A 24,912-nucleotide genomic window follows, 5' to 3' on the forward strand; every position below is an offset into this window, starting at 1 on the left:
TGTATAACCTTAGGAAACCTGAAGTCCATTTAAAATTGACTCTACCTTTAACATTAGGAAGGTAGAATGCTCTAAGCTAGAACTGCTCCTCTTCATCCCTTCTACCCCAAAGTCCAGCACCCTCTAAATACAAATGGAAACATTTGTCCAGCGGCAGTGATCACCTATTTGTAAACAGCCCCTACACTTAAAACAGTGACCTTTAGTTGCTTGCCTTGGAAGCTTGTGAAAGTGCCAGTCACCAGACTACATGGAACCTACATCTCCAAGAGTAGATGTTTGAAGAAGCCTAAGGTAGTACTGTGTATGGAATCAGACCAGCTTGCATAAACACAACAGACTAGACAAGTGGATGTTGACTTTTTTTTAAGTACATCGTGTGCACTAGTGCAAGTGCATGCCACAGTATGTATGTGGCGGTCAGAAAACATTTGGGAATTGGTTCTAGTCTATTTTGTGTGTTCTTGAACTCAGGGAGACAGGAAACAAGCACCTTTACCTGCTGAGCTCTCTTAACATCCTGGATGTTGATTTCTGGGTATTCCTCAGTTGCTGAGGGACAGCCAAGGAGGGACTTGCACCTACCCGCATGCGCTTGATGCCTGCACGGGTGACCTGCTGGCAGTCGTACAGCTCCAGCCGCTCTAAGCCACGGCAGTTCTCCAGGTGCTCCAGTGAAGCATCCGTGACAAGGAGGCAGTTGTCCAGCTCCAGTACCCGCAGTCTCTCGTGCCCACATGTGCTGCTGCTCAGGTGTAGGATCCCTTCATCTGTGATGAGCTCACAGTGGGACAAACTCTAGGGAGGGAAGAAATACGTTCCTTCAGAGGTAAGAGCTGGGGAGTCGGCCCCTCAAGTGCCCCTGAGTAACTAACTGCTGGCTGCGGTGTGATTTGTCCTCTGAAAAGCACATGCTGGAAATTGAGTGCCATGTGTTGGGGAGGGCCACGTTGTGAATGAATGAAAGATGGAAAGGCTGGAGTCTACAAAACCTCATCAGATCGACATCCATTACTGCAGGAAACACTTGCTTGGGGATTTCTGTAAGACCGGCATAAAATGGCTGTGACACTGTTTCCTTGTCCAGAGAGGAGCTGACAAGGCCCTGGGTTTTTTGCACCCAGGCAGCCTACTTTAACCAGAAATAAGGAAATACATGTTTCAGGGGAGTATTTAAAAGTTTTCCCCCTTGAGCAATTTTATGGCCCAGTTCACCGTCTGAGTAGAGGCTTCACCAGTAAAGCCAGCCGTTTTGGTGCCCTTGTTCCTTTAAAATGTACAGGGGCTGGAGAGGTGGCTCAGTAGTTAAAAAGCACACACTGCTCTTCCAGAGGACCAAAGTTTGGTTCTCAACTCAGATGGTGGCTCACCACTGCTTGTGACTCTGGCTACAGGAGGATCCAATGCCATTGGCTTCCGTGAGCACCTGCAGTCACATGCAATCACCCTAGCACAGACAACACAGACGTTAAAGTGTAGACGTCTGAGACCTTGACCCCTGCATACAGCATCGACCTCTTGGGAGTGATGATAAAGGTTACGTAGTAACTTCAGACTGGACAGTTTCTTCACTGTGAAAGTAGAAAATCTATACCAAGATGCAAGGACGTGGGGGTGGGGGACAGTGCCTGCAAGTGATTGATGTGTTTACCCTGGAGAAAAGGCTATGAGATAATGTCTGAGATTCCGGGGCTGAGTAGGAAAGGTCCCAGATGGTGGAGGAGAATGTCAGGCTTAGAGTTTAGCAGGAAATAGGGGATGTCCTTGGATAGAGAGAAACAGGAGCTAGGGCACATGACGTGCAGGCCAGGCAAGCCAATGCATGGCAGAAGTGAAGGTCTGAGGTCTGAACAGCTTGCAGGCGATGGCTCTTTCCTACCACGGTTTGGATCAGGCTTGGCAGCAAACACCCTCTCCACCGAGCCTGACCATGGGTTTTTGATCCCAGAGTCATCTGAGTAGAGGCTTCTCTCTCTACTCAGAGAGAGAGAGAATATGTTACACTTCTCAGAGAGCTCATCAGTACAGAATCTGTTAATTCTTTAAATGTTAGGAAGAATTCTAAGCAAATCCACTTGAATATTTGGGAGAATTTAAAGATTATAAGTGAATTTCCTTGAGAAGTTTTGGGGTTGTTTTACATCAAATGAGTTATTTGTCCATTTCACCTATGTTGTCAAATCCATACTGTGAAAATTTGAAAATCTCCAAAATCTAAAAATTTACACAGTACCACAAATAGGAAATCCACAACTGACCTCGTGAGCAGGCCACAGTCGAACAAGACATGAATATGTGTTTAGACTTTGGCACTAAATCCCAAGCACTTAATTTGCATAGTGTGTATGATACATGTGTAATGAAACAGTCTGGTAGCCCAAACACCTCTGTTCCAACCCTTTTGGATAGGGATGCTGGGCCTGGACAGCTGTGGTGGCAGCACAGCCTGAGGGCCTGTTCCCAAAGCTGCTGTAGCGTTGCTGAGATACTGCTGCGGTTTTGGTTTCAGCTTCACTGATCTCTACCATGTCATGTCCTTTTAATTTGGGCTTATTTCTTTTCCTTTGTTCTGGATCTTGGAGTTGGGAATATAAATCAATCACTGGGGCCTCCCTCAAGTGTGGTCTGCACTGGTGTGGTCTGCAGTGCTGTCCTGGCTGCACCCTCACATCTTGATGTTCAGGCACCTCGTGAGGAACTGGCCTTGGTGGTTGGAGGATGGGTAGGGGGTGTGGTGGTGAACATTGGTCTTGTCCGAGGTTTGATCAGCTTCAATCTAAAGGAACATTTTACTAATTTTGGAATTTTTAGCTGTTTCAGTTTTATTTTTTTTTTTAAACCCAGAGATCAGCTCATACAACCATTCTTTATTTTTTTTTTTTTTGTTTTGTTTTGTTTTTTGTTTTTCGAGACAGGGTTTCTCTGTGGCTTTGGAGCCTGTCCTGGAACTAGCTTGGTAGACCAGGCTGGTCTCGAACTCACAGAGATCCGCCTGCCTCTGCCTCCCGAGTGCTGGGATTAAAGGCGTGCACCACCGTCGCCTGGCGCTGTTTCAGTTTTAATTGTGATACTGTGACTGTCACACTGTCTGTTCCAGCTCCCTAAGCCTTAAGTTACTTGTCTTAGTCTTTCTTTTCTTCAGGCTGTTCTCACTTGCCAAGAGTAGGCCATCCACTGAATGTTGGTTTTACTGTGTTTTCGTAATTTCTTTCTTTTTTTTATTTTTTTTTTTTTTTTTTTTGTTTTTCGAGACAGGGTTTCTCTGTGGCTTTGGAGCCTGTCCTGGAACTAGCTCTGTAGACCAGGCTGGTCTCGAACTCACAGAGATCCGCCTGCCTCTGCCTCCCGAGTGCTGGGATTAAAGGCGTGCGCCACCATCGCCCGGCCGTAATTTCTAACTGGAATGTTTCTATAAAGTCCACTTTAAAATGTGTCCATCTTATCTGGAGAGTCAGCTGAGTTCAGAATGTTCTGATGTCGTCTTTACATCTCACTGCACCAGGCCCGCAGCACTACGTTGTGGAGTGATGCCCTGTTGTCACCATACAGTGGCCAAGTCCCTAGCCCAGTCTGCTCTAATGCCCATGGGATTCAGACTCCTCCAAACAGCCCTGATTCAGGTGTGGGAGACATCTGACTGCCACCTAGGGAGTGGCTCCCTGTGTGGTCTCCACTGATACTGCACGTGTGGTCTGGCAGATTGTCACTACTAGGCAGAGATGAGAGATCCCAGCCCCCACTCCCCCTTTACTGACAGGGCAGGGATGCGCAGTTCTCCGGATCAGAGGAGAATCACTGTCAGAAGGGCTTCTCGGCCTTTGGAGATTCTTCCCTCAGCTCCTTTAGAGCCCAGCAGTGGATAAAGCAAACCCCCCAGGGACTCAACTCAGTCCACAACCCTAAGGCCCCCGGCTGGTCTCTGAGTCCCTTCTTGAGACGTAAGTCTGTGCCTACGCTTAGCTGACAATCAATGTAAAGTGACAAAGTATAAGGAGGTCTTGTTTTTTTTGTTTTGGTTTTTAGAGACAGGGTTTCTCTGTGTAGCTTTGGAGCCTATCCTGGGACTCACACTGTAGACCATGCTGGCCTCAATTTCAGAGATCCACCTGCCTCTGCCTCCTGAGTTCTGGGATTAAAGGTGTGCTCCACCCAGCTAATAAGGAAGACTTTAAGATAAGGAAGGGACTTAGCAGAGGAAGGAGGCCACGGTTTTGCAATCTTGCTGACTTTTCTCTCCTCTACTGGGCTGCTGGTCTACTCTTTACACACTGCACAATGCTTCCTAAGGGACACCTCAGGAGTGGCCTGCTGACAGTGTCGTGACCACACCTGAGGAATGAGACCCACTCCTCTTGCCTGAGCCTTCCCTGATCTTCAACAGTCACACTGGAGAAGCTGGTCGGCTGTTGAGGAAGCCACCTGATACTCTGAGCACGCCAGAGTGCCAGGGAGAGGGTCTGTCACCCTTGGTCCTTGCTGACTCCCCTCCTCTAAACCAGCAGGCAGCTGTCATGGCCAGGGCCTTCCTGACAGTGCCCAAGCCTCATAGCGGTTGGGGTGATCCCAGGACTCATTGCACAGGCACATGCCTATTTCCAGAGATACGAGCAGAACACAAGGATCCTGTCTGTCCTCAAGTGACAGTCTAAACCACAGGCCCAGTCCTTCCTGGAGATCCCTCAGCGGGAGGTCACCTTGGATTTACAGAAAGCACACTTACCATCTAAAAAGTAAAAATCAATGCACAGATACAGCTAAGGAGTCAAAGGTAAATTACAACATTAAAGACAGATTATTCAAAAGAAGCACCAAAAAGGCAGAGAAACACAAAAAGTGACAGTAAATAGAGGACACTGATGCAGCACATTAAACGTAAATGATACATCTTCCCGGTCAAAGGCAGAGATTTGGGCCCAGGACCAGTTCAGGGGCTACACAAACCCTGATTGCAAAAAAATCCAAGGGTAGAAAGATGTAGCATGGTGGCAGAATGCTTGTGTAGCAGGGGCTAAAGCCTCGGGACTGGGAAGACTTTAAAAGGCCAGTGGGCTGAAGAGATGACTAAGTGCTCAAAAATCTTGTATGCTCTTGTAGACAACTCACATAGGTGACTCAGAAAACAACAAAACAGTCCCAGCTAGGCTGTGGTAGGGGATCTGTGCTAGAGATGGTGTGGGCTTATGGGGAGAGACTGTGGGCCCGTGGGAGAGCCTTAATCTTGTTAATCTCAACATCCTGAGATACCTACAAGCTCTGAAGAAGTCAGGGTCACATCCCTTATGCAGAGAAAAGTCTGCTGCCTGAGTTTCCTGTCTTCTCCAGTGAGAACCGTCTCCGGCCAGAGGAGCCCTCAGGACAATCTGCAGCCTACAGTGCTCCTTCTAAGAATCTCGGTCAGTTCTGAAGTGGAGTCTCCAGGCTTGACTGCTAGCTATCCTTGGTGCTTCTTACTTTGGTTTCTAAGCTTCCCCCCCCCCTTGTTCTTTGAAATGTGGTCTCTGCATGCCAGTCAGCCTAGGCTCACACCTGAAGTCTTCTTGTTGGCTTCCCAGGAGCTAAACATCACAGCTGCACACCTCAGACACCTGACTCATGGTGTCACACTGCGGCTCTACTCCTACGTTGTTTCTAGAAGCAGCACATATAAAAATAAGGGGCCGCGTTGAGAGGGGCTTTTGGTGCACAACCTTCTGGGGGAGAACTCTGGTTATTAGAAGGGCAGTGGGTCCTGCTCTTCCAGCCCTACCATGACTGCTGTTAGATCTTTCTGAACATGCTCAGACCTCCGCTCCGGCTGAGTATATATGAAAAGCAAGCCTAAACCCTGTCTCGAAAAACCAGAAAAAAAAAAAAAGATGAAAAGCAAGCCTATCAGGAGGAAGGTCCCTATCTTTGGTCCATGTAACAGCATTTCACATGCCAACTGTGCTCTCCCTGACAAGATGGACATGGGGTTTAGTGAAGTGATGGGGCCGTGGGTCCCTATCAGCTTCACTTCCTACAGTGGAAGCAGTAACATCTGTACACCTCACAGCCCAGGTTAGCCCAACAAAGAGCTCTTTGAGACCAAGAGTGACGGTACTCTACAGGAAGGGGACCCGCATAAAAGGGATGCGTAAGTCATTACTGTCACGAGTAACTCACCAGGGCTTGTAGCTTGGGACAGTGGATGGAGAGCTGGATGAGGGTGCTGTCAGTGATCTAGAGAGAAACAGGCTGTCAGTGTGGCTTCCCCGCCAGGCCCTAACACTTAATCCTGACTTCTCTAGAACATGGGGATCAGAGAACACAAAAGAAAACTGAAACCTCATCCAGGCATACATACTCTGGCTCAAACTGTTGACACCTGGGGAGGCACACTTTGTTCTGGTGCCTGAGGGAGCCTAGAGGTGGGACACAAAAGCAGGCAGACAAGGGGTTCCCCAGGACACCCTTCTCTGTAGTTACCCTATCACCTGACACACAAGTTCATTCCTCTCATGGACTATGTGTAAAATAAAAGGAAGTCCTGCTTAAGCTTGGAAATGGATGGTGCTCTGCTAAAGTCTATCTGAAGTTCTGGAACAGCCAAACACAAGTCCCATTACAAGTGACCTAATGGGGGCCCAATACCCACCACCATGCTGAAGTAATGGCAGCCTGTTCTTGCTACTACACCAGGCCCTCAGCAGTGATAATGCAGCCCCAAGTGGCTGCCAGAAGTCCACTCACCAGGACACATTCTTCAAGGTCCATCTTCTCCAGCTCATGACAGTTCTGAAAGAGACCACAAAACACTCTGCTCCATGGGCCACGTGAGGCTGGGCCCTGTAGGAGTGAGCCCTACTGACAGCCATCCCAAACCAGCAATTCAGAGTCTGCGCTCACTTCAGACAATGACCTGCCTACTGCAGGCCATACCATTCTCTCAACCCAGAGAGGGTTGTCACCTTCCTACACTGCAGAGGGCCTGAAAATGGGAGGTGAAGACAGGAAGACAGACGGGGTACCACAGTCCGTACACAAGACAGGGCAGAGCACGGCCATGGCAGGGGAAGCTGTGCAGATGCCCAGCTGGGTCTACACAGAAATGGCACCTGCCACCGGAGAGAAGGATCTGTTCAAGGGGGTTAACAATGAGGCCTGAACTCCCTGCAGAATGCTCTGAGGGCATGGTCCAACTGCAGCTTATCGGCTGCACGTGCCCAGAGTGAGTTCTGACTGTGGTCAGCATTTCTTCTCAAGTGTACAGGTTTTTGTTTTTGAGACAAAGTTTCTCTGTAGCTTTGGATCCTGTCCTGGAAATAGCTCTTGTAGACCAGGTTGGCATCGAACTCACAGGGATCCGCCTGCCTCTGCCTCCCGAGTGCTGGGATTAAAGGTGTGTCCGTCCGGCTGAGCGCACAGCTCTTAAAATGAACTTTGGAATTGCCAGTGCTAGGCGGAAGGTGGGACATGCCTGCCAGGATCTCCCTAGCGTCCTGACCTGCTGAAAAAGGTGCACAGCCTACCGAAAGGGCTCCATCCTACCTCATGTTCGTTTGTGCTCCCCAAAACTACCTGAGCCACTCTGAATTAGCAGGGTGAGTTGCAATGCAGTACTTGTTTTTCAAACTCAGTGCCTTACCCGAGCTAGAAGTGTAAAGCCTGCATCAGTCAAATGGGAGCATCGAGCAGCCTCCAAAATCCTGGGGAGGGGAGAGCAGAAGCAGAGCCTGGTTAACAACAGAAGCACTGCATGGTGCAGCACACTGAGCTTCCTCCCCATGACCTTCAGGGTCATGCGACCACAGCCTCTCAGGACAGACAGCAGCACCAGGATACGTGGACCAGAGCTGAGTTCTAATATCTCATCAGAGACAGAGACATAGTGATCAAGGAGCCTGCCAAGTACTGTTTTTAAAAACACAACTAGGGGCGGCTGAAGAGACGGCTTGGTGGTTAAGACCACTGACTACTCTTCCAGAGAACCTGGGTTCAATTCCCAGTACCCACATGACAGCTCACAACCGTCTATAAATCCAGTTCCAGGGGATCTGACACTTTTACACCAATGCACATAATATAAAGTTAAATAAATCATAAAAATTCTTTAAAAAATAAAAACAATTAAAATGGACTTTTGATAAACAAAATCATCTTGACATCCATGACACTTATTCGTTCTTTGGTGCTGAGGATTGAGCTAAGGCCCTCGTGCATGCAGGCAAGTGCTCTCCTGCCGAGTTACATCTTCAGCCCCTAGACAGTTTAATTTCCAGTTGCCCTCTAGGAAAATGTAAACTGCGCAATGAAAAAATGTGAGTTAATTCTCATAATAACTGAAACAGGAGCTGGGTGATGGTGGTGCACACCTTTAATCCCAGATTCGGGAGGCAGACGCTGGTGGATTTTTGTGAGTTTGAGGACAGCCTGGTCTACAGAGTGAATTTCAGGACAGCCAAGGCTACACAGAGAAACCCTGTCTCACAAGAATTAAAAAAAAAAAAAAAAAACAGTTTCACTGGAATATGAAAATAAATGGTGATGGCACACGTCTTTAATCTCAGCTCTCGGGAGGTAGAGGCAGGTGGATCTTTGTGAATTAGAGGCCAGCTTGGTCCACAGAGAGTTCCAGGACAGCCAGGGCTGTTACACTGAACAACCTTGTCTCAAAAAGCAAATCAAAACAAAACAAAAAACCTGCTGGTCTTGAGATAGAAATCTACAGGTTTAGCTTCTCTCCTTATCCATCATGAGGTGCAGGACAAACTGACTTTGCTCTGGACCTCAGTTTCTGCTGAAAGTGAGCGTCCACTCTCGTGGCTGTGTTGAGTTAGGTCAGGGTGGAGTGAGTGTCTACGCAGGTGGATGTGTTGAGTTAGATCAGGTTGGCACAGGCCTACAGGGAGCAGCTACTCTTGAGGCGCCAAGCTTCTGCATATGCAGGGTTAGTGCCTGGGGTGGTGGACAGTAAAGCTCTGCCTTGGGAGCCAGCTCTTCCTCCAATATTCAGAAAGACGCAAGCAAGTAGCTACCTTTCCCGGGTTTACCCATCCACTGACAGGTGCCCTAGAGACCCACCACAAGTCTGTTTGCCGTCAGACCACTCTGACGGCCAGAGCCTAATGGCATGAGTCAAACCACAGGCGAATGCATGAACCAGATCAAGAAACATGGGAAGAGTCCTCATGCTCACCACCCGACAGCTCCTACCTCCACCACCCCTCCCCCAGTACTGGCAACCCTCCCCCCTCTTGCAGCCTAGTCCTCACAGTTGTAGAGCAAAAGTGGGTCATACTCACTGCAGTCTGGGGCAGTTCAGGCCCAGGGCCGTGAGAGATGCATCCGTGAGATTGCTACAACCAGAGAGGCACAAGGCCTGCAGCCGGTGGCAGCCCCTGCAGAGCTGCACCACGCCCTCATCAGTGATGCGCTGGGGAGAAGAGGACAGGAGTGGGGCCAGGAGAATGGGCCTACTGCGGCCACCGTACTCCACCCTGGCACCCAAACAACATAGAAGCAGGCTGGTGTGGCAGTACTCGCCTATAGTCCTGGCACTCAGGAGGCTGAGGCAGAAGGATTACCAGTTTTAGCATATCCTGGACTACCTAAGTGAAACTCTTTTAAAAATTAAAAAAAAAAAGTACCCAGGTCTAGTGGCACACACCTTTGATCCCAGCACTTAGGAGGCAAAGACTGGATTTCTGTGAGTCTGGAGTCAGCCTCGTCTACAGAGTGAGTTCCAGGCTAGCCAAGACTATATAGTGAGACCCTGTCTCAAACAAAACTGTCCAAAACCAAAATAAGAGTAAATAAGTCCTGACTATCACCAAGTTGGCAGGTGCCTGCTTGGCTCTCTCCCCCCAAGTTTAATCCTAGTACTCAAAAATGGGTAGAAAGTGGCTTCTGAGCCGGGCGGTGGTGGCACACGCCTTTAATCCCAGCACTCGGGAGGCAGAGGCAGGCGGATCTCTGTGAGTTCGAGACCAGCCTGGTCTACAAGAGCTAGTTCCAGGACAGGCTCCAAAACCACAGAGAAACCCTGTCTCGAAATAAATAAATAAATAAATAAATAAATGTAAAAAGAAAGTGGCTTCTGCACAGCTTAAAATAGCCTAGTGTTAGCAACACATGCTGAAAGTTCAAAATTCTACCCAAAGGTACTGTTCTCGGAAGAAATTCATAAACTCGTGATAAAGAACTCAGGACCTCCTAGTTAAAAGACACATTAGTATGTGGCTGGTGTGTAGACAGGGATTCTCTTTGTATTCGTCATAGAACTGTGTGCTGTTTACATGTATATAACACCTCACCAAATACTTTAAAGAAAAGGAAAACTAGTTACTGATATATTCCTTGGAGTCCTATTTCATTTGTCTGTAAATACCAGGAAGTCTTTGTGTTCAAATACACTAATTCATGCAGACGTAAGCATGTGCCTGTACTCTAGGTTTGCCGCTGGCCAGTGTTAATCCTGTGGAACTAGGGTCTGTCCTTTGAACAGTGCAGGCAGATCTGTGAAGCCAGCTATGAAGATCGTCTGCTTTTCCCTCCACCACCAGGCGGGATTCATTTATTCAAAGCTGCAGGCAAGGCCTTTCTCTTACATTTCTCAGACTCTAGGGCCCCCCTGGGCCATGCAGCCCATGACTGCATGCCCACACCGCAGCAGTGAGGGAGACTTGTAGGCTAATGCCTAGAGAAGACTGCTGGCTTTCTCTTGCACACGCTGTTTGCTGCACTGCAGCATGAGTGCATGTGTGTGTGCATGTGTGTGCACACATATCCTCAAGTGTCATTCTTCAGGTGCTGGTCACCTTCTGTTACTGGCTCAGAATTCACCAAGTAAGAGGAGGCTGGCTGCAAGCTGGAGGAACCCTACTGCTCTGCTTCCCCGGTGCTGGGTTTTAAGGACATGTTGCCATGCTCCGCTTCTTCATGTGAGTTCTAGGGATCAAACTCAGGTCCCTGTGCTTATACAGCCAGCACTTAATTGACTGGGCTAGCTCCGCAACCCACAGCTATTATTCTTGCCAAGGATTTATAGGGGTATTTATCCAAAAAAGAAATGACATTAAGATATTAGCAAGCTGTTCAGGTTCAACAGCGGGCTAGTTACAGTGTTTCTGATTGTTGTTGTTTTGAAAGAGTCAGCCAGGCATACTGACCTCTAACCCCAGCTTGCAATATGCTAAGGCATGAGAACTGTGAGTTTCAAGCTAGCCTGGGCTATGCAGCGGGATACGTATGTGCAATATATAGATTCGTATAAATATGTTTCTAAATACAAATACAGGTAGAAACTAATGATCAAGACTGATGGATGACCTTGTGCTGACCATGTTGCCTTATTATTGCTCTCTCACCTTGCAAAGACTCATAGCTCCAATGTACATGGAGAGAGGAGTCAGGGTAGGCCATGGGGCATCTGCCAGCCACTTTGGGCATGTGCGGCCAGACAATGGGGCTGCACGCAGGTGTGGCGGGCAGCGGGACGCGGGCATGATGGGCAGTGTGGTTGCGCGCAGGCGCCCGGGTCGTACTTACTGAGCAGGACTGCAGGTTGAGACTGACGAGCTCGTGGCAGTGGTGCTGAATATGTTTCAGAGCTTCGTCCTCTAGCTGAGCAGATGGAGGAAATGAAAGAGGGATGGAACCCAGGTGAGAGAACATGTCAGGTACCAAGGTGACTGCCACAGCAAGGGAAGCAGGCTGACCAGATGTGTGGCCTTTGTACCTGAGTGCAACCCCTCAGAAGAAGGGCTTTCAGGCCCCGGCACCCCCGCACCAGTGCCTCAATGCCTTCCTTCGTGATCTGGTCGCACCAGGAGAGGTTCAGATACTCCAGGTTCCGGCAACCATCGCTGAGAGAACAAAGAACAACAGTGCCCTGTGCAGCCTGCTGCAGACCGTGCTGAACTCAGCACACCACAGACAGCCTGGAGGGAGAAGAGTCCAGGGCCAGCTGAGCAGCCTCTTCCTCACCCAGTGGAGTCCCTGGGAATATCTCAGACTGAGATGCTAGCATGCTAGTTTTGGGTTTTTCTGTGTAAGTGCACGTATGTGTGGGTGCATGTTGTGTGTGTGGCCAGAAGTGGACTTTGGGTGTCTTCCTTAATTCCTCGCCACCTTTTGTTACTAATTTTTAAAAGATCAGTTGATTGTAATTAACTCACAGACAAAAAAAAAAAAAAAAAAAAAAAAAAAAACAGGACACAGCTAGATTACTTGAATCAAACACTGACCCAGCCTCAAACTCTAGACATCTCTGAACTCCAAAGCCATGGAGCTTCCCAGATGCCACACATTCTGTAGCCATTACAATTTTATGTACTCATCCATTACAAAAAAAAAGATAGAATTGAAAATAGAAAACAATTAGATTTAAATCCTCTTTTTAATCTTAAAGTGGGTGTGGGTGTGAGATGTGCCTATGAGTGCAGTTGCCCAAGGGGACAGAAGAGGGCATCGTACCTCAGGACCTGGGGTTGAGTTAACTGTGAGCTGCCCAATATGGGTGCTGGGAACTTGGTTCCCCTGCAAGAGCAATTATGTGCTCTTAACTACTGAGCCCCCTCCCCAGCCCCTAGCTTTCTATGCTCTTTTGTGATTCATGGGTCCTTTTTTTCTGCATTCTCTCCCTCCTAATCACACAGGGGCTCTCGCTGAACCTGTCTGGAGCTCCCAAACTCAGCTGGGCTGGCGGGCCAGTGAGCCCCAAGGATCCTCCTGTCTCCACCTCCCTAGGACTAGGGTCCTGTTTACATGGATTCCAGAGATGGAAACTTACAGACTGCACTACCTCCTCAGCCCACACTGTGTTTTTCTTGACCCCAAATGCCAAGCACTCTCACCTGATCCCCTTTAAGGAGCTGTTGGTGACAGACACGCAGGACGTGAGATCCAGGTGTTTCAGCTTGGAACAGAATCTGCTAAGGCTGTAACACGTGCTGGAAAAAGGCAGGCACACTCTAAAGATATTTTCAACCTTGTTTCTCACCCGGTCTCCCCGTGGCCACTCTGTCCCCAGACCCATCTTTATTCCTTACCTGTCAGTGATTTTTGTGCAGCCATTGAGGTTTAAATGTTCAATGTTTCGGCAGTTCTGTGCAAAGGTCCTAAAAGGGGATAGGGAGCGAAAGTTGTGTGGGGTTTTTACTCAAAGTAGCACAAAAAGCTTTAAGGCAAAGATTCGCTGCCAGAGACCCGTGGCTACGGGGTGGCTGCAAGCTGCAGAGTGGCCACTAGAGGGCAGCACAACCATCCACTTAGAACAGCGCTTTCCAAATCCTCCCTAGGGCAGCAAAGGCCACAGACTCCTTGGCAGAGACGGGGTTCAGGAACCTAGGAGGCTCTCAGGCAGTGCCTGTTGCTAGCCTGGCGCCACCTCACCCCCACTCCCACCCTTGGGGATCAGCTGAGATGGGATGCCTGGCATTTCTCACTGGAAAGGTCAGTTTGGAGCAGGGGTGAAATCTTCCTGCACTGTGCCCCGGGGGCACTCTGACCACAGTCAATATCACTAGTTTCAAGACCCAAGTTTACTGACAAGGACCCCAAGGCTTGAAGAACAGCTGCCTCGACTGGAGGTGAGAGCAAGGCCAGAGGCGGATAACCACACCACTGCCGCTCCTTGCCAGAATGCTCTCGGGCAATCTCATCTTCCTCGGAGATGACTTCAGCGAGCCTCCCCGGCTGTTTCATGGCCACGGATATGTGCTCACCCTGTCCTGCCAACATATAGGGTGGAGGACCGAACTGGATAAGCTCCAAGGTCCATGATGCTCAAACAGTGTGAGAGGAGCAGCTGCCAGCAGTGCCGTGTGTGGGTCTGCGTGTAAGGCTGGGGAGAGAACTGGCTAGAAGGATGAGACTGAAGATTGCCGAGGCCCCTTGGTGGGGTTCGGCGGATACTTCTACCTGCAAAACTTAAAAATATGTCATTGTTTCTGGGACTGGGTAGTGAGAAGAGCGAGCTTCAGGGATGCAGAAGTAGCCTCAATGAAATGCCACTCTGCTCAACCGGTCTCTTACTTTAATTAATTCGGGGGGGGGGGGGCTGAAGAGATGAGGCGGTGGTTAAGGGCACTTGCTGCTCTTGCAGAGGACCTGAGTTTGGTTCCCCGTACCCACAAGGCTGTGCATGACCATCTCTAACTCCGGTTACAGGGAATCCAGGGTCCTCTTGTGGCCTCTACGGTGTATGTACATGTGGTGCACACACATATGTGCAAACAAATACGTGTACACACAGTCATTAATTAATTAATTAATGGACTGACTGACTGTGTGTGTGTGTGGTGCTGGGGATCATGGGCCTCTCTCACAGGCTACACAAGTAATCTACCATTCTGCACACGGTGCACCCCACGCCTAACAAAGGATAGGACCCAAAAAAGAACCATTAAATAGAGCAGCTGCACCCCAGACTTAAACTCAACAGAGCATTGATGGGAACAAGAACTGCTCCATACCCAAGAAGGTGGAACCCGCGATGCCTGCCCGACACCCAGCAAAGCCCTGCACGTTTTCAACAGCAGAGGAAACTAAATCTGCAAGGAACAGAGAACTTCTCTGTCCTATCCAAGTCTACTCAAAGCTGCCAGCAAAGACAGCAGGCAAGGGCACTGGAAGTACTGTCTGCTTTACCCAGAATGCGCTGTGAAGACATTTCATGCAGACATGAGAGGGTTTTGTGCATCTGAGAGAACGACATGCTAAACATGGCTATAATGATATGTATGGATGGATTAACAACAAATTAGATTCGGTAGGTAGAAAAAAACTCACTGAGTCCGCAGGGCAGGGCATGTACCAATGGCAGAGGATTTGCCTGGTATGCACAAGGCTCTGGGTATGATCTGCAGTAACACATGTGCTCACACAAAAACACACAAGAGTTGGTGTGGAATGCAGCTCCGTGGCAAACTGCATACACGGTGCATATATATGAGGTTCCATCCCCAGCATTGCAGAGGGCAAGAAAAACAATGTATCAAAATTAATCATTTCTCTATTTCTAGCAATGAACAGTGAGATTGGAATAAAGCGTACAACTTGCAACAGCACTTCCAAATATGTAGAGGCAGGGGCTGGAGAGACAGCCCAGTGGTTAAGAGTACATACTGCTCTTAGAAAGGACCCGAGTTCAGTTCCCAGCACCTATAATAGGTGGTTCACAATCACCTATAACTCCAACTCCAGGGTATCTGATGCCCTCTTCTGGCCTCCGTGGATACTGCACTCAGATGCACATACCCCACTTCGCAACAGATAACACATGCCACATGTACTTTAAAATATTTTTGAGTAAAGCACGTTTTTTTTAAATTTATTTAGTATGTATACAATATTCTGTCTGTGTGTATGTCTGCAGGCCAGAAGAGGGCACCAGACTTCATTACAGATGGTTGTGAGCCACCATGTGGTTGCTGGGAATTGAACTCAGGACCTTTGGAAGAGCAGGCAATGCTCTTAACCACTGAGCCATCTCTCCAGCCCCAAAAGAAATATTTTTGAAAAAATGTTTAGAAAAAAAGAATATTTAGAACTAAGTTTGACAAAATATGTATACAGCTTTGACACTGCCCAGTGCAAGCTGAGACTTGAACAGTTATATACAAAGGCACTGTGACAGGCACTTGACAGATTTGTGTTTGTCAGGGTGCCACTTCTCGGCAGATGGATCTGTAGTATCAAGTCTGCCCTGAGACCCCACCAGGATGCCCTGAAGAAAGCAGCTAGCTGCTTCTGTAATGCCATCAGAGCAGCTAAAACAACTTCCTAAAAGAGCAAAGTTGGAAGACCAGCTGTGTCTGGCTTTAAAGTATGATAGCATTGCTAAACAGAGTGTGCCTGACAATAAGACATAGATTATGTTAGAATAGTAGGATGTTCATAGGCAAAGCCCAAACCCAAATATGACCCTGTGTTACACAGAGGAACCAGCTCTGGTCGGGGCATGGCTGAGCGGGAACATCTGGCATGAGCAAGACCCTGGGCTCAGTCACCAACAACGGCCCCCAAATATTCAAAATAGATCCAAGTTTAAATCACAAAACTTCTGAGGGTAGCGGAGCCCGAGAGGTGGGCAGCAGTCAGGAACACTGGCTGCTTCAGCAGAGGGCCTGCATTCCGGTCCCAACACTCCCGCAGCAGCTGATAACTCCAGTTCCTCTCCTGGCCTCCATGGGCGCGGGGTACACATGGTGCACACTCATGAAGACATTCGCACATACACAGAGAACAAGATGAACAGATTTTAAGGGCATTTACAAGGAAAGCACGGGACAGGGTGTTTGTGACCTTGGCTCAGGCATAAGTTCTTATGTTCCATAAGGAATAAGTCAGTGGTCTTTCATTAAAAACTTCGCTTTGGGGCTAGAGGGATGGCCGTGCAGTGAGCTAGCAGCACTTGCTCTTCCTCCAGAGGATTCAAGTTTGGTTCCCATTACCCACATGAAGCTCAACTGTCCATATCTCCAGCTCCAGAGGAACCCAGCGCCCTCCCTGGCCTCTGCAGACACCTGTACACATGTGATGCACTCCGACCCGTGAAGGCCCACACACAAACAAAATTTCAAAACTAAATCAAATGTACAGAAACTTCCCTTCAGACAGGCAGCTAAGAGACTGGGAGAGCGCATTTGCAAAGGTACTGTGCCAAGCACTGGTACCCAAAAATGTAATAAGAACTCTCAAAAATAGCTGGACAGTGGTGGTACATGCCTTTAATCCCAGCGCTCGGAAGATGGAGACAGGGGGATCTCTGAGTTCGAGAACAGCCTGGTCTACAGAACAAATTCCAGGACAGCCAGGACTGTTACACAGAGAAACTCTGTCTTGGAAAAAAAAAAAAAAAAACTCTCAAAAAATGAATGAAAACAACCTATGAAAAAGACATGGGCACATGACTTAGACATCTCCCCAAGATCCATGGCAGTGAGTCAGAGCATAGGAAGCCACCCAGTGGCATCAGGACCAGGAAAATGCAGAACAACCACAAGATGCCACTGTGCACTACTAGGGCCACAGCGAAATTATGCCACACGAAACTTTGGCGGGAACATGGAAGACCTGCAGAGTCACAGCCCACCATGGGAACCTACAATAGAACATTCTGCTTGTAAAATAGATGGGAAGCTTCTTAAATGTTTAAGCTGGAGGCTGGGGCACACTGCAATGGACCATCGTGCAAGCATGCAAACATCAGCAAGCATTGCTTACAGGACCCAAATACTCCACGGCAGGAGAAATTAACACCCACGACAGCTTTATCTGCACCCAAGCAAATGGGAAAGCCCCCAGCTGTCCATCCATAAATGAACACAAGCAGTAAATCCCTGATAGTGGACAGTCCTGCTGCACAGGACTGCCGGCTGCAGCAGATCCCCTGACAGCGGCTGCACAGGACTGCCGGCTGCAGCAGATCCTCTGACAGCGGCTGCACAGAACTCCCCACTGCAGCAGATCCCGGCTGACAGCGGCTGCACAGGACTCCCCACTGCAGCAGATCCTGACTGACAGCGGCTGCACAGGACTCCCCGCTGCAGCAGATCCCCTGACTGACAGCGGCTGCACAGGACTGCCGGCTGCAGCAGATCCCGACTGACAGCGGCTGCACAGGACTCCCCACTGCAGCAGATCCCCTGACTGACAGCGGCTGCACAGGACTGCCGGCTGCAGCAGAGTCCCTGGGTAGCAGCGGTTAGATTTAGTACTTTGAATGGCTGTCTGACAATGACAAGCAGTTGGAGAACTCACTGAGTTTCAGCTCCCTCCCCTGCGGCTGTGCACTGCTAAGGCCTAAATCTGCCCTGTTCCCAGGGGCTCCTGTGTGGAGCACAGGCCCTTACTGCTGCTACCTGAGGAAGCTGTGGAGTTTTGAGGAGAGGCACCTAGCCAGAGGAAGCAGGTCGCTGGGGGTGGGTTCCTGGAGCTCTCTCTCCTGGCTCATTGATGCCTTGCCTTCCGCTTCCTGTTCACCAACCAGTCTCTGCCACAAACTGTCAATGTGCCCAGTATAGACAGCACAGACTAACCTGAAACCGGGAGCTGAAAGAAACTTTCCTTTAGTTGCTCCTGTCAGGCACTCTGGTCACAATGACCACAGCTCACCAACACCTGCAGTCAGATTGGGGGACAGGGCACAAAGTTCACTAACTCCTGCAGCCAGACACTGGACAGGGGGAGAGCTCACTAACCCCTACAGGCAGCCACGGGAGTGGGAGGCACAGTTCCCGGCTGGCCGCATGATAATCAGAATGAACAGTGTGGCTATTCTAGAGGCCGTGTTGTGTTTGGATGCAGATGTTTGATAAAGTATATAAGACACTCACATCTGTGCTATGGGACAGGCTGTATATTGGACGCTTTTGCTCAGTTCTGTGGTCATAGTGTGTTCCAAACACACCCAAGGCTCTGCTAAGTTCTGAAGTTCAGCGAGGTTCGTGTATTAAAAGCAATTGTATGAGGTTACTTTTATTTTATGAATATGTATGTGCCTGTGTGTGTTCCATGTGAGTGCAGGTGCCCGTGGAGGCCAGAGGAGGGCACTGGGTCCCGAGGCAGAGGTTACAGCAGGGTCTGAGCTCCTGGACATGAGTGCTGGGAACCCGACAAGAGCAGCAGTGCTCTTAAGTCCTGAGCCGTTGTCCCCAACCCTGTAGGACAAGTGTATGAGATGGTTAGCCAGACACCTCGAGAGGGCCTGCACATCTGCAGGATGTTCCTGCTCGGCAGGAAAGGGGAACAAACGGCAGCTACAGCCAGATGATTGACGGAATCCAGGGCAACTGTGCTGGGCAGGAGCCACACACAGGACCAGCGTCTCCCTCGGATGCACAGATATCTAAATAATCAATAAAGATTTTTGGTTTCAAACTCAAGACAAACCACTAAACATTCTTGGGCCTCTCAACAGTGCTTCCTACCAGGCGTGGTGGTGCTCACCTTAAACCCAGCACTCAGGAGGCAGAGGCAGAGGCAGGCGGATCTCTGTGAGCTCCAGGACAGCCTGGTCTACAGAGCAAGTTCCAGGACAGCCAAGGACAGTTCAAGCTGGTCTTGAACTCAGGGAGATCTGTCTGCCTCTACTTACGAGGGCTGGGGTTTGATGTGAACACTACCACACCCAGCCTGAACTAGTCTTTAATGTATCAGTGTATCTACAGTGTACACAGTGATGGTTTCATACTGGCATTGTTCACTGTGGTAGCTCATGGGTGTTGACCACGGTCAAGCCACATGACCTGTATTGGCCCTCCCTTTCTTTAGCCTTCCCTACTTTCTACTACATTCTATTTAAAAGACCCTCCTGAAGGCAGGGTGTAATGTGGGTCTCTGTGAGTTCAAGGCCATCCTGGTCTACTAGCAAGTTCCAGAGCAGCCAGAGCTACATAATCAAGAGACCTTGTCTTAAAAAGAAAAAAAAAAAATCCTTCATGGGCTGGAGAGATGATCCAGCAGGTGAGAATGCTGGCCACCAAGCCTGGGGCCACTTGCTACTGAGCCTGACGCTGTAGTTAGCTTCACATGTCAACTAGGGTGACACAGTCCCTAAGCAGGCGGGCCGGGCAAGCCAGTAAGCAGTGTTCCTCCATGGTCTCTGCTTCAAGCTCTTGCCTAGAGTTCTCGCCTTAGCTTCCCTCCATGATGGGCTGTAACCTGTAAGCCAAACAAACCCATTCCTCCTCCAATGAACCATGGCTATCCAGGAGGAAGGGGACATGCATGCAGGTGCACAGGTGCTGCTGATCACCATAATAAAAGTAACATCATAAACCTGTCCCATCACGAGTAAGCAGAATTCCACCTTACAATACAGGCGCTTCTGAGTTACTTTGCGTGTGAGTAAAGTCTTGGAAGAAACTAGAGGAGAGGGTAGAAGGGACAGAGGGGAGTGAGAAAATAGGTCTGGGCACAGCCCCGCTGTCTGCCAGCTGTTTGATGGGCACTCCCGGCACTTCCGCACATGCTCTGTAACTGCCCCGCTGGCGTCCAGGAGAGCGAGCTCACACTGGGCAGCTGACGCCATTGTCCCCAGGCTGTTCCCTTCAGGACACTGGAGTTTCAGTCGCTCCAAAGCCATAGCTCTCATTATGATAATCACCACAGGGAGGACTTAGTGGAAGAAAAGGACAGAATATGTTTGCTTTGCTTTTCTTGATGCCACACATCAGCTGTGGTGGCTGTCACTCACTTCAAGGAGGAGTCCCCAACGCCGATGCAACCCCGCAAGCTGAGTTTCCTGAGGAAGCCACCGCACCTCTTGGAGATGTTTTCCACAACTCGGCCCTTAAATGGAGAAAGGTGAGAGACGGTCACTTTTTCATGCTGTTTATTTCATAACAGAATAAGCTAAAGTGAGTGGAGTTTTCCAAATGCAGCTAGAGATGCGCCCAAAGCTCCCGGAGCCGGTCCTCACCTGTCTTTCACCAGCACAGTGAGAAGTCTGACAACCTCACCGCCTTTCCGAGGACTAGAAAGCCACCGTCTCCACAATACCAGGGGCCATATTCTTGTTTTGTGTTTTGTTTTTTGAGACAGGGTTTCAGGATGTAGCCCTGGCTGTCCTGGAACCTACTCTGTAGTCTATGCTGGCCTTGAAGTCATAGAGATCCGCCTACCTCTGTCTCCCTAGTGCTGGGATTAAAGGTGTGTGCCATCACTGCCCGGCTCAGGGTTTGTCCTTAAAGAAAACTGATTCCTCCCTCTCTCAACAGCTATCGACTGTCAATAGTTCCTCAGCTATGGGTGGATGGCATTTTTCATAACTACAAAGATTGATGAGGAATGTCCAATTGCTTTTTTATTTTAAATTTTTATTTATTTAGACGTGTATGCATATAAAAAATACCATGGCATATGTGCTGAGATCAGAAGTCAATTTGCCAGAGTTTGTTCTCCCCTTCTACTATGTGGGGCCCCAGAATTAATCTCAGATAGTCAAGCTTGGTAGCAAGTGCCTTTACCCACTGAGTGATCTCCTGGTCTCACATGTCCAGTCTCCAAAGGCATGGAAATTCCTCACCCCAGAGAAGCACACACACTCACAAAGAGGGGCACTGGAGGGAAGACCCCTGAGCTCCTGACACTTGAACACTTCATTCTGCCTTTTCTGTCAACCTGCAGGTGCATAGCCCACTTCCTTAGACTCAACCTATTTGTTCCTCAGTTTCTCCTGTTTGTTTTTTTTTAATTATTTTTTTAATCTTTATTTTGTTTAATCTATTTGTGTGTTTGCCTGTGTGAGTTTATGTGCACAATGTGGGTGGAGGAGCCCTCAGCGGCCACAAGAGGGCATCCTATTGCCTAGAACTGGAGTTACAGATGGTTGTAAGCCGCCATGTGGTATTGGGAATCAAACCTGGATCCTTTGCAGGAACAGCAAGTGCTCCTAACCACCAACTTGTCTCTGCAGCCCCTCTGAAGTCTGATATTGAGAGGACCAACGCAAGAGCACCCAGAGCATGCTCAGAACCATGTGGGTGGTCAGGAATTACTGCTGGGGGTTATCTGTAGGGACTAAGGCTTCCCTTTCCAGAGGACAGGTGGATCCCTTGGTCCTTGCCTTCTCTGTACTCACACACCAAAGCAGGAGGAATGAGGGGCTCCAAAGTGAATAGTGAGAGAGATGTGTTCTGCCCACTCGCTGGAGATGCTTGAAATACGAAGAGACCCTGCTCAAAGACTATTACCACAAATGGGGCCAGAGTAACGTCTGAGTAGGTAAAGGTGCCTGTCACCAAGCCAGAGACCTGAGTCTGATCCTTGGAACCCAAGAGCCAACTCCTACAGGTTGTCCTCTGACCTCCACTTCTACCCTTGGCAAATGCATGTCCACACATACACACACAATAAATAAATACAAAATAACTTAAGTGAACTAACCTACCTCTACATCTGTTTGGAAGTTAAAAAGGTCTATTCTCTGCCAGTTGCTTCCATCCAGGGCTAAGATGTTCCATGCCTGGGAAGTGGAGGTAAGAGAGGAGGTGGGGTGAGGAGGACACATCCACTGAGAACAGATAATGCTGTGTATTCCCAAACGTTTAGTTGTAACGTGTATGACCCAAGCTCAGCCCTCTCATCGACACCAGCAACCAGCCAATACTCTACCTTGGAAATCTGTGCACATCGACAAAGAGTTACTATGTCCAAGAAGGAGAAAATTCTAGAGAGAGAGAGAGAGAGAGAATGATGAGATGGTGTCAGCATTTTAGGACAGTTAGAACTTGGAAGATAAAATCTAAGGCATCGCGGGGACAAACAGGATTTTCAAGCGCCCCTGGCTCACACACTCAGCTGGCAGCACACTAACGCACACTAGTTCCCCACCCAGTGTCTGCCTGCTCCTGTTCTGCTTTAATCCGTCCTCTAAATTCTCCCCAGGGTAACTAATTCCCTGTCCTCCTAACGTTCCTGACCTGCAGCACCTACTCCTGGCTCAGATACTGGAGGCTCAAATAATGTGGTTCAAAAGGTTTGATGAGAAAACCCCTCTCACTGGATGAATCTGTTCACCTGGCAGAGTTCTCACAATCTTTAAGCACCTTTTCCCAGGCAAAAAGCCCAGGAGCCACAGGAAATGAAAAAGACAGGGAGGAGGAGCAAAGGGACAGACAGATGGAAGCCTGGGATGTCTATAACATGATGGGGAACCTCCTTCAGCCAATAACCTTTAAGAGGCTGGGCCAGGTGAGGGTGTGACCTTTTGGGTACCCAGAGAAAAACCGCTGGCCTGCCCAGGGCTCTCTCTCTCTTTGGTTCCTGCTTTACACACCTGATGTGGGACTTCTCGTTCCTGTTCTGTGAGTTTGCCCTTATAATAAGGAAATATAACTGGAATCTTTTGGAGTTAGCTTGGGATTCTTTGACTCATGCCCTCACCCCCCTTTCCGGTAACAATAACAATAATGGTTTTAGAGGAAGGTGGTCATGGGTGTGGCAGGGCCTGGGGGTTTCCTCTGACACTAGAGGTGCTGATGGCAGCAGAGTGGGTGCACTCTGCACAGCACTGCTGGGGAGAGACACTGCGCGGAGGGGGACCCGCTGAGGGCGGGCACGGTGCTGTGTGGGTAGAAAGGAGAAGGTGTGCAAGTGTGAGCAAGAGGACAGGACAAGATGGCAAATGCACACCAGTCTCGGTCCCCAAAAGCCTTCAAAGTCACAGCCAGTTGTGGGCTCAAGGGTGATTGACAGAGCCCTAGAGTGCCACAGTGCTGCCCACTACCATGGGACTAGAGATGACAGATATGGCTCTCCAACAGAGGCTCTGTGAACACGAGGGACAGAAGACCAAAGGCTGCACTGACCGTAAGAGATCTAAGTACAGAATGTGCTAGCGGCTGAAATGTGTGCTTACATATAAATCCATACCCTCCACCAGGGTCTCAGCACACCTATGTAACATCTAAGGGAATTCATCTTGTTCGCCCCACAGGCCCTCCTGCCCAGCAGCCATCTTGGTAGCCTACAAGTGGCTCCACAAATTACCCATGCACATGTCATGCTGGGACTCAATGCAAAAATGTACGATAGAAATGAAAGGGAACGAGTTAAGGTCCCCTTGAATATCTCAATGACAATCCATGTGACAATGACACAATCTACCATCCCCCAGTAACGGCAACACACACTTCTGGCTAAAGGATTGTTGTGCACCATGTACCACCTGCAAGCTACAGGTTAAGTCACTTGTCACAGCTACAGGGTGAGGAAAGGACTGTGGGCGTGTCCATTTCAGAGACAGGTTACTTGACCAAGCGGCAGGGATGAAAAGGGTGGAGCTGGAATCTGAACCCAAGTAGTCCAGTTGGCCCACGACCTCATGTGCACTGCCTGGGAAAGTCTGACACAGCAGTTCTTTCTTAGGACTTGACTAGCCACCGTGTGGAGAAGTCTTCTTTTGGTGTTTGGGAAAATCTAGTTTCGCTAAGTGAAATAAGACCTTTGTGGATTGGAACAGACAGGAGCCAAGTGGCTCAGAACACATCTTGCACTGATCACTCTGAATGGAAAAGCGCATCCGGAGCATTTCCATCATGTCCCCACACACGTCTTTAAACTGAGTGCAATCTCATTTCCACAAACAGGCATGGTGCTATTTCCAGCTGCCAATCTGCAGCCTATGCCGATTCCTGACTCATGGTTTAATGAACGAAATCGATGTGAAAGACAGACCCTAGGGCACTAGTGACAGACACAGACGGCGGGGGCCATGGAGAGGGCACAGCAGGTAAGGGTGCCTGTCGCCAGGCTTGGTGACTCCCAAGTTGTCCTCTAACCTCCACACAGGTGCCACGGCTTGCTCCAACCTGCTCTCTCTCTCTCTCTCACACACACACACACACACACAGAATGAGAGAGAGTAAATAATTTTTTTAAACTAAAAAACAAAGAAGCTGGGTATTGGTGGCACACACCTTTAATCCCAGCACTAGAGGGGCAGAGGTAGGCGAATGTCTCAGTTCGAGGCCAGCCTGATCTACAGAGAAAGTACCAGGACAGCCAGGGCTACACAGAGAAACCCTGACTTGAAAACCAACAACAACAAAAACAACAAAACAACCCCCCCCCCAAAAAAAAAACAAAGACGAGACAGAGCTAGCTGAAGCAGGGACTAGTCATGGCCCTTGAGGACTCTTTCTAAAAAGTGGCTCCCAGATTCCCCCCATGAGAGCAACCCTAGAGTGCAAAGCTATACACGTACAAAAGGAAGAAGTGGAGACTGCGAGTGTCGCCCACATGACTGACTCTAGGTCACGGGAGACGGCCCCTACGTGTGCCTGCGGGACACCCTCACTGACTGAGACGGGAAGCCCACTGTCAGGCACCGAGTACTGGACAGAAAGAACACGCATAGGAGCTGAGCAGCACGCGCTGCTCTCTGTGTGACCTGTGGCTGCCCCTTGCCCACAGCAGATGAGGAGCAGTCTGTGGACCAGAACA

At 49.2% G+C, this 24,912-nt stretch overlaps 1 protein-coding gene across 7 annotated transcripts in view; it reads right to left on the minus strand.

Annotated features, from left to right (window-relative positions):
* Fbxl2 (F-box and leucine rich repeat protein 2) overlaps positions 1-24,912 on the minus strand; it is a 74,907-nt gene that overhangs the window by 20,950 nt on the left and 29,045 nt on the right. For 5 of the 7 annotated variants that reach the window (XM_050139278.1, XM_050139284.1, XM_050139285.1 and 2 more), the window contains exons 3-14: positions 22,081-22,135; positions 21,857-21,931; positions 20,162-20,256; positions 13,011-13,079; positions 12,816-12,932; positions 11,699-11,825; positions 11,509-11,583; positions 9,264-9,394; positions 7,607-7,667; positions 6,712-6,756; positions 6,145-6,201; positions 586-798 (exon numbers count right to left, since the gene is read on the minus strand). In XM_050139278.1, the coding sequence (XP_049995235.1) occupies positions 586-798; positions 6,145-6,201; positions 6,712-6,756; positions 7,607-7,667; positions 9,264-9,394; positions 11,509-11,583; positions 11,699-11,825; positions 12,816-12,932; positions 13,011-13,079; positions 20,162-20,256; positions 21,857-21,931; positions 22,081-22,135 (1,120 nt within the window). The remainder of the gene's footprint in view (positions 1-585; positions 799-6,144; positions 6,202-6,711; positions 6,757-7,606; positions 7,668-9,263; positions 9,395-11,508; positions 11,584-11,698; positions 11,826-12,815; positions 12,933-13,010; positions 13,080-20,161; positions 20,257-21,856; positions 21,932-22,080; positions 22,136-24,912) is intronic. The other 2 variants (XM_050139281.1, XM_050139282.1) reach the window with 1 other exon arrangement.

Source organism: Alexandromys fortis, unplaced genomic scaffold (assembly GCF_014885135.2).
Source record: "Alexandromys fortis isolate MF-2015 unplaced genomic scaffold, M_Fortis_MF-2015_v1.1 scaffold_36, whole genome shotgun sequence".
Lineage (NCBI taxonomy): Eukaryota > Metazoa > Chordata > Mammalia > Rodentia > Cricetidae > Alexandromys > Alexandromys fortis.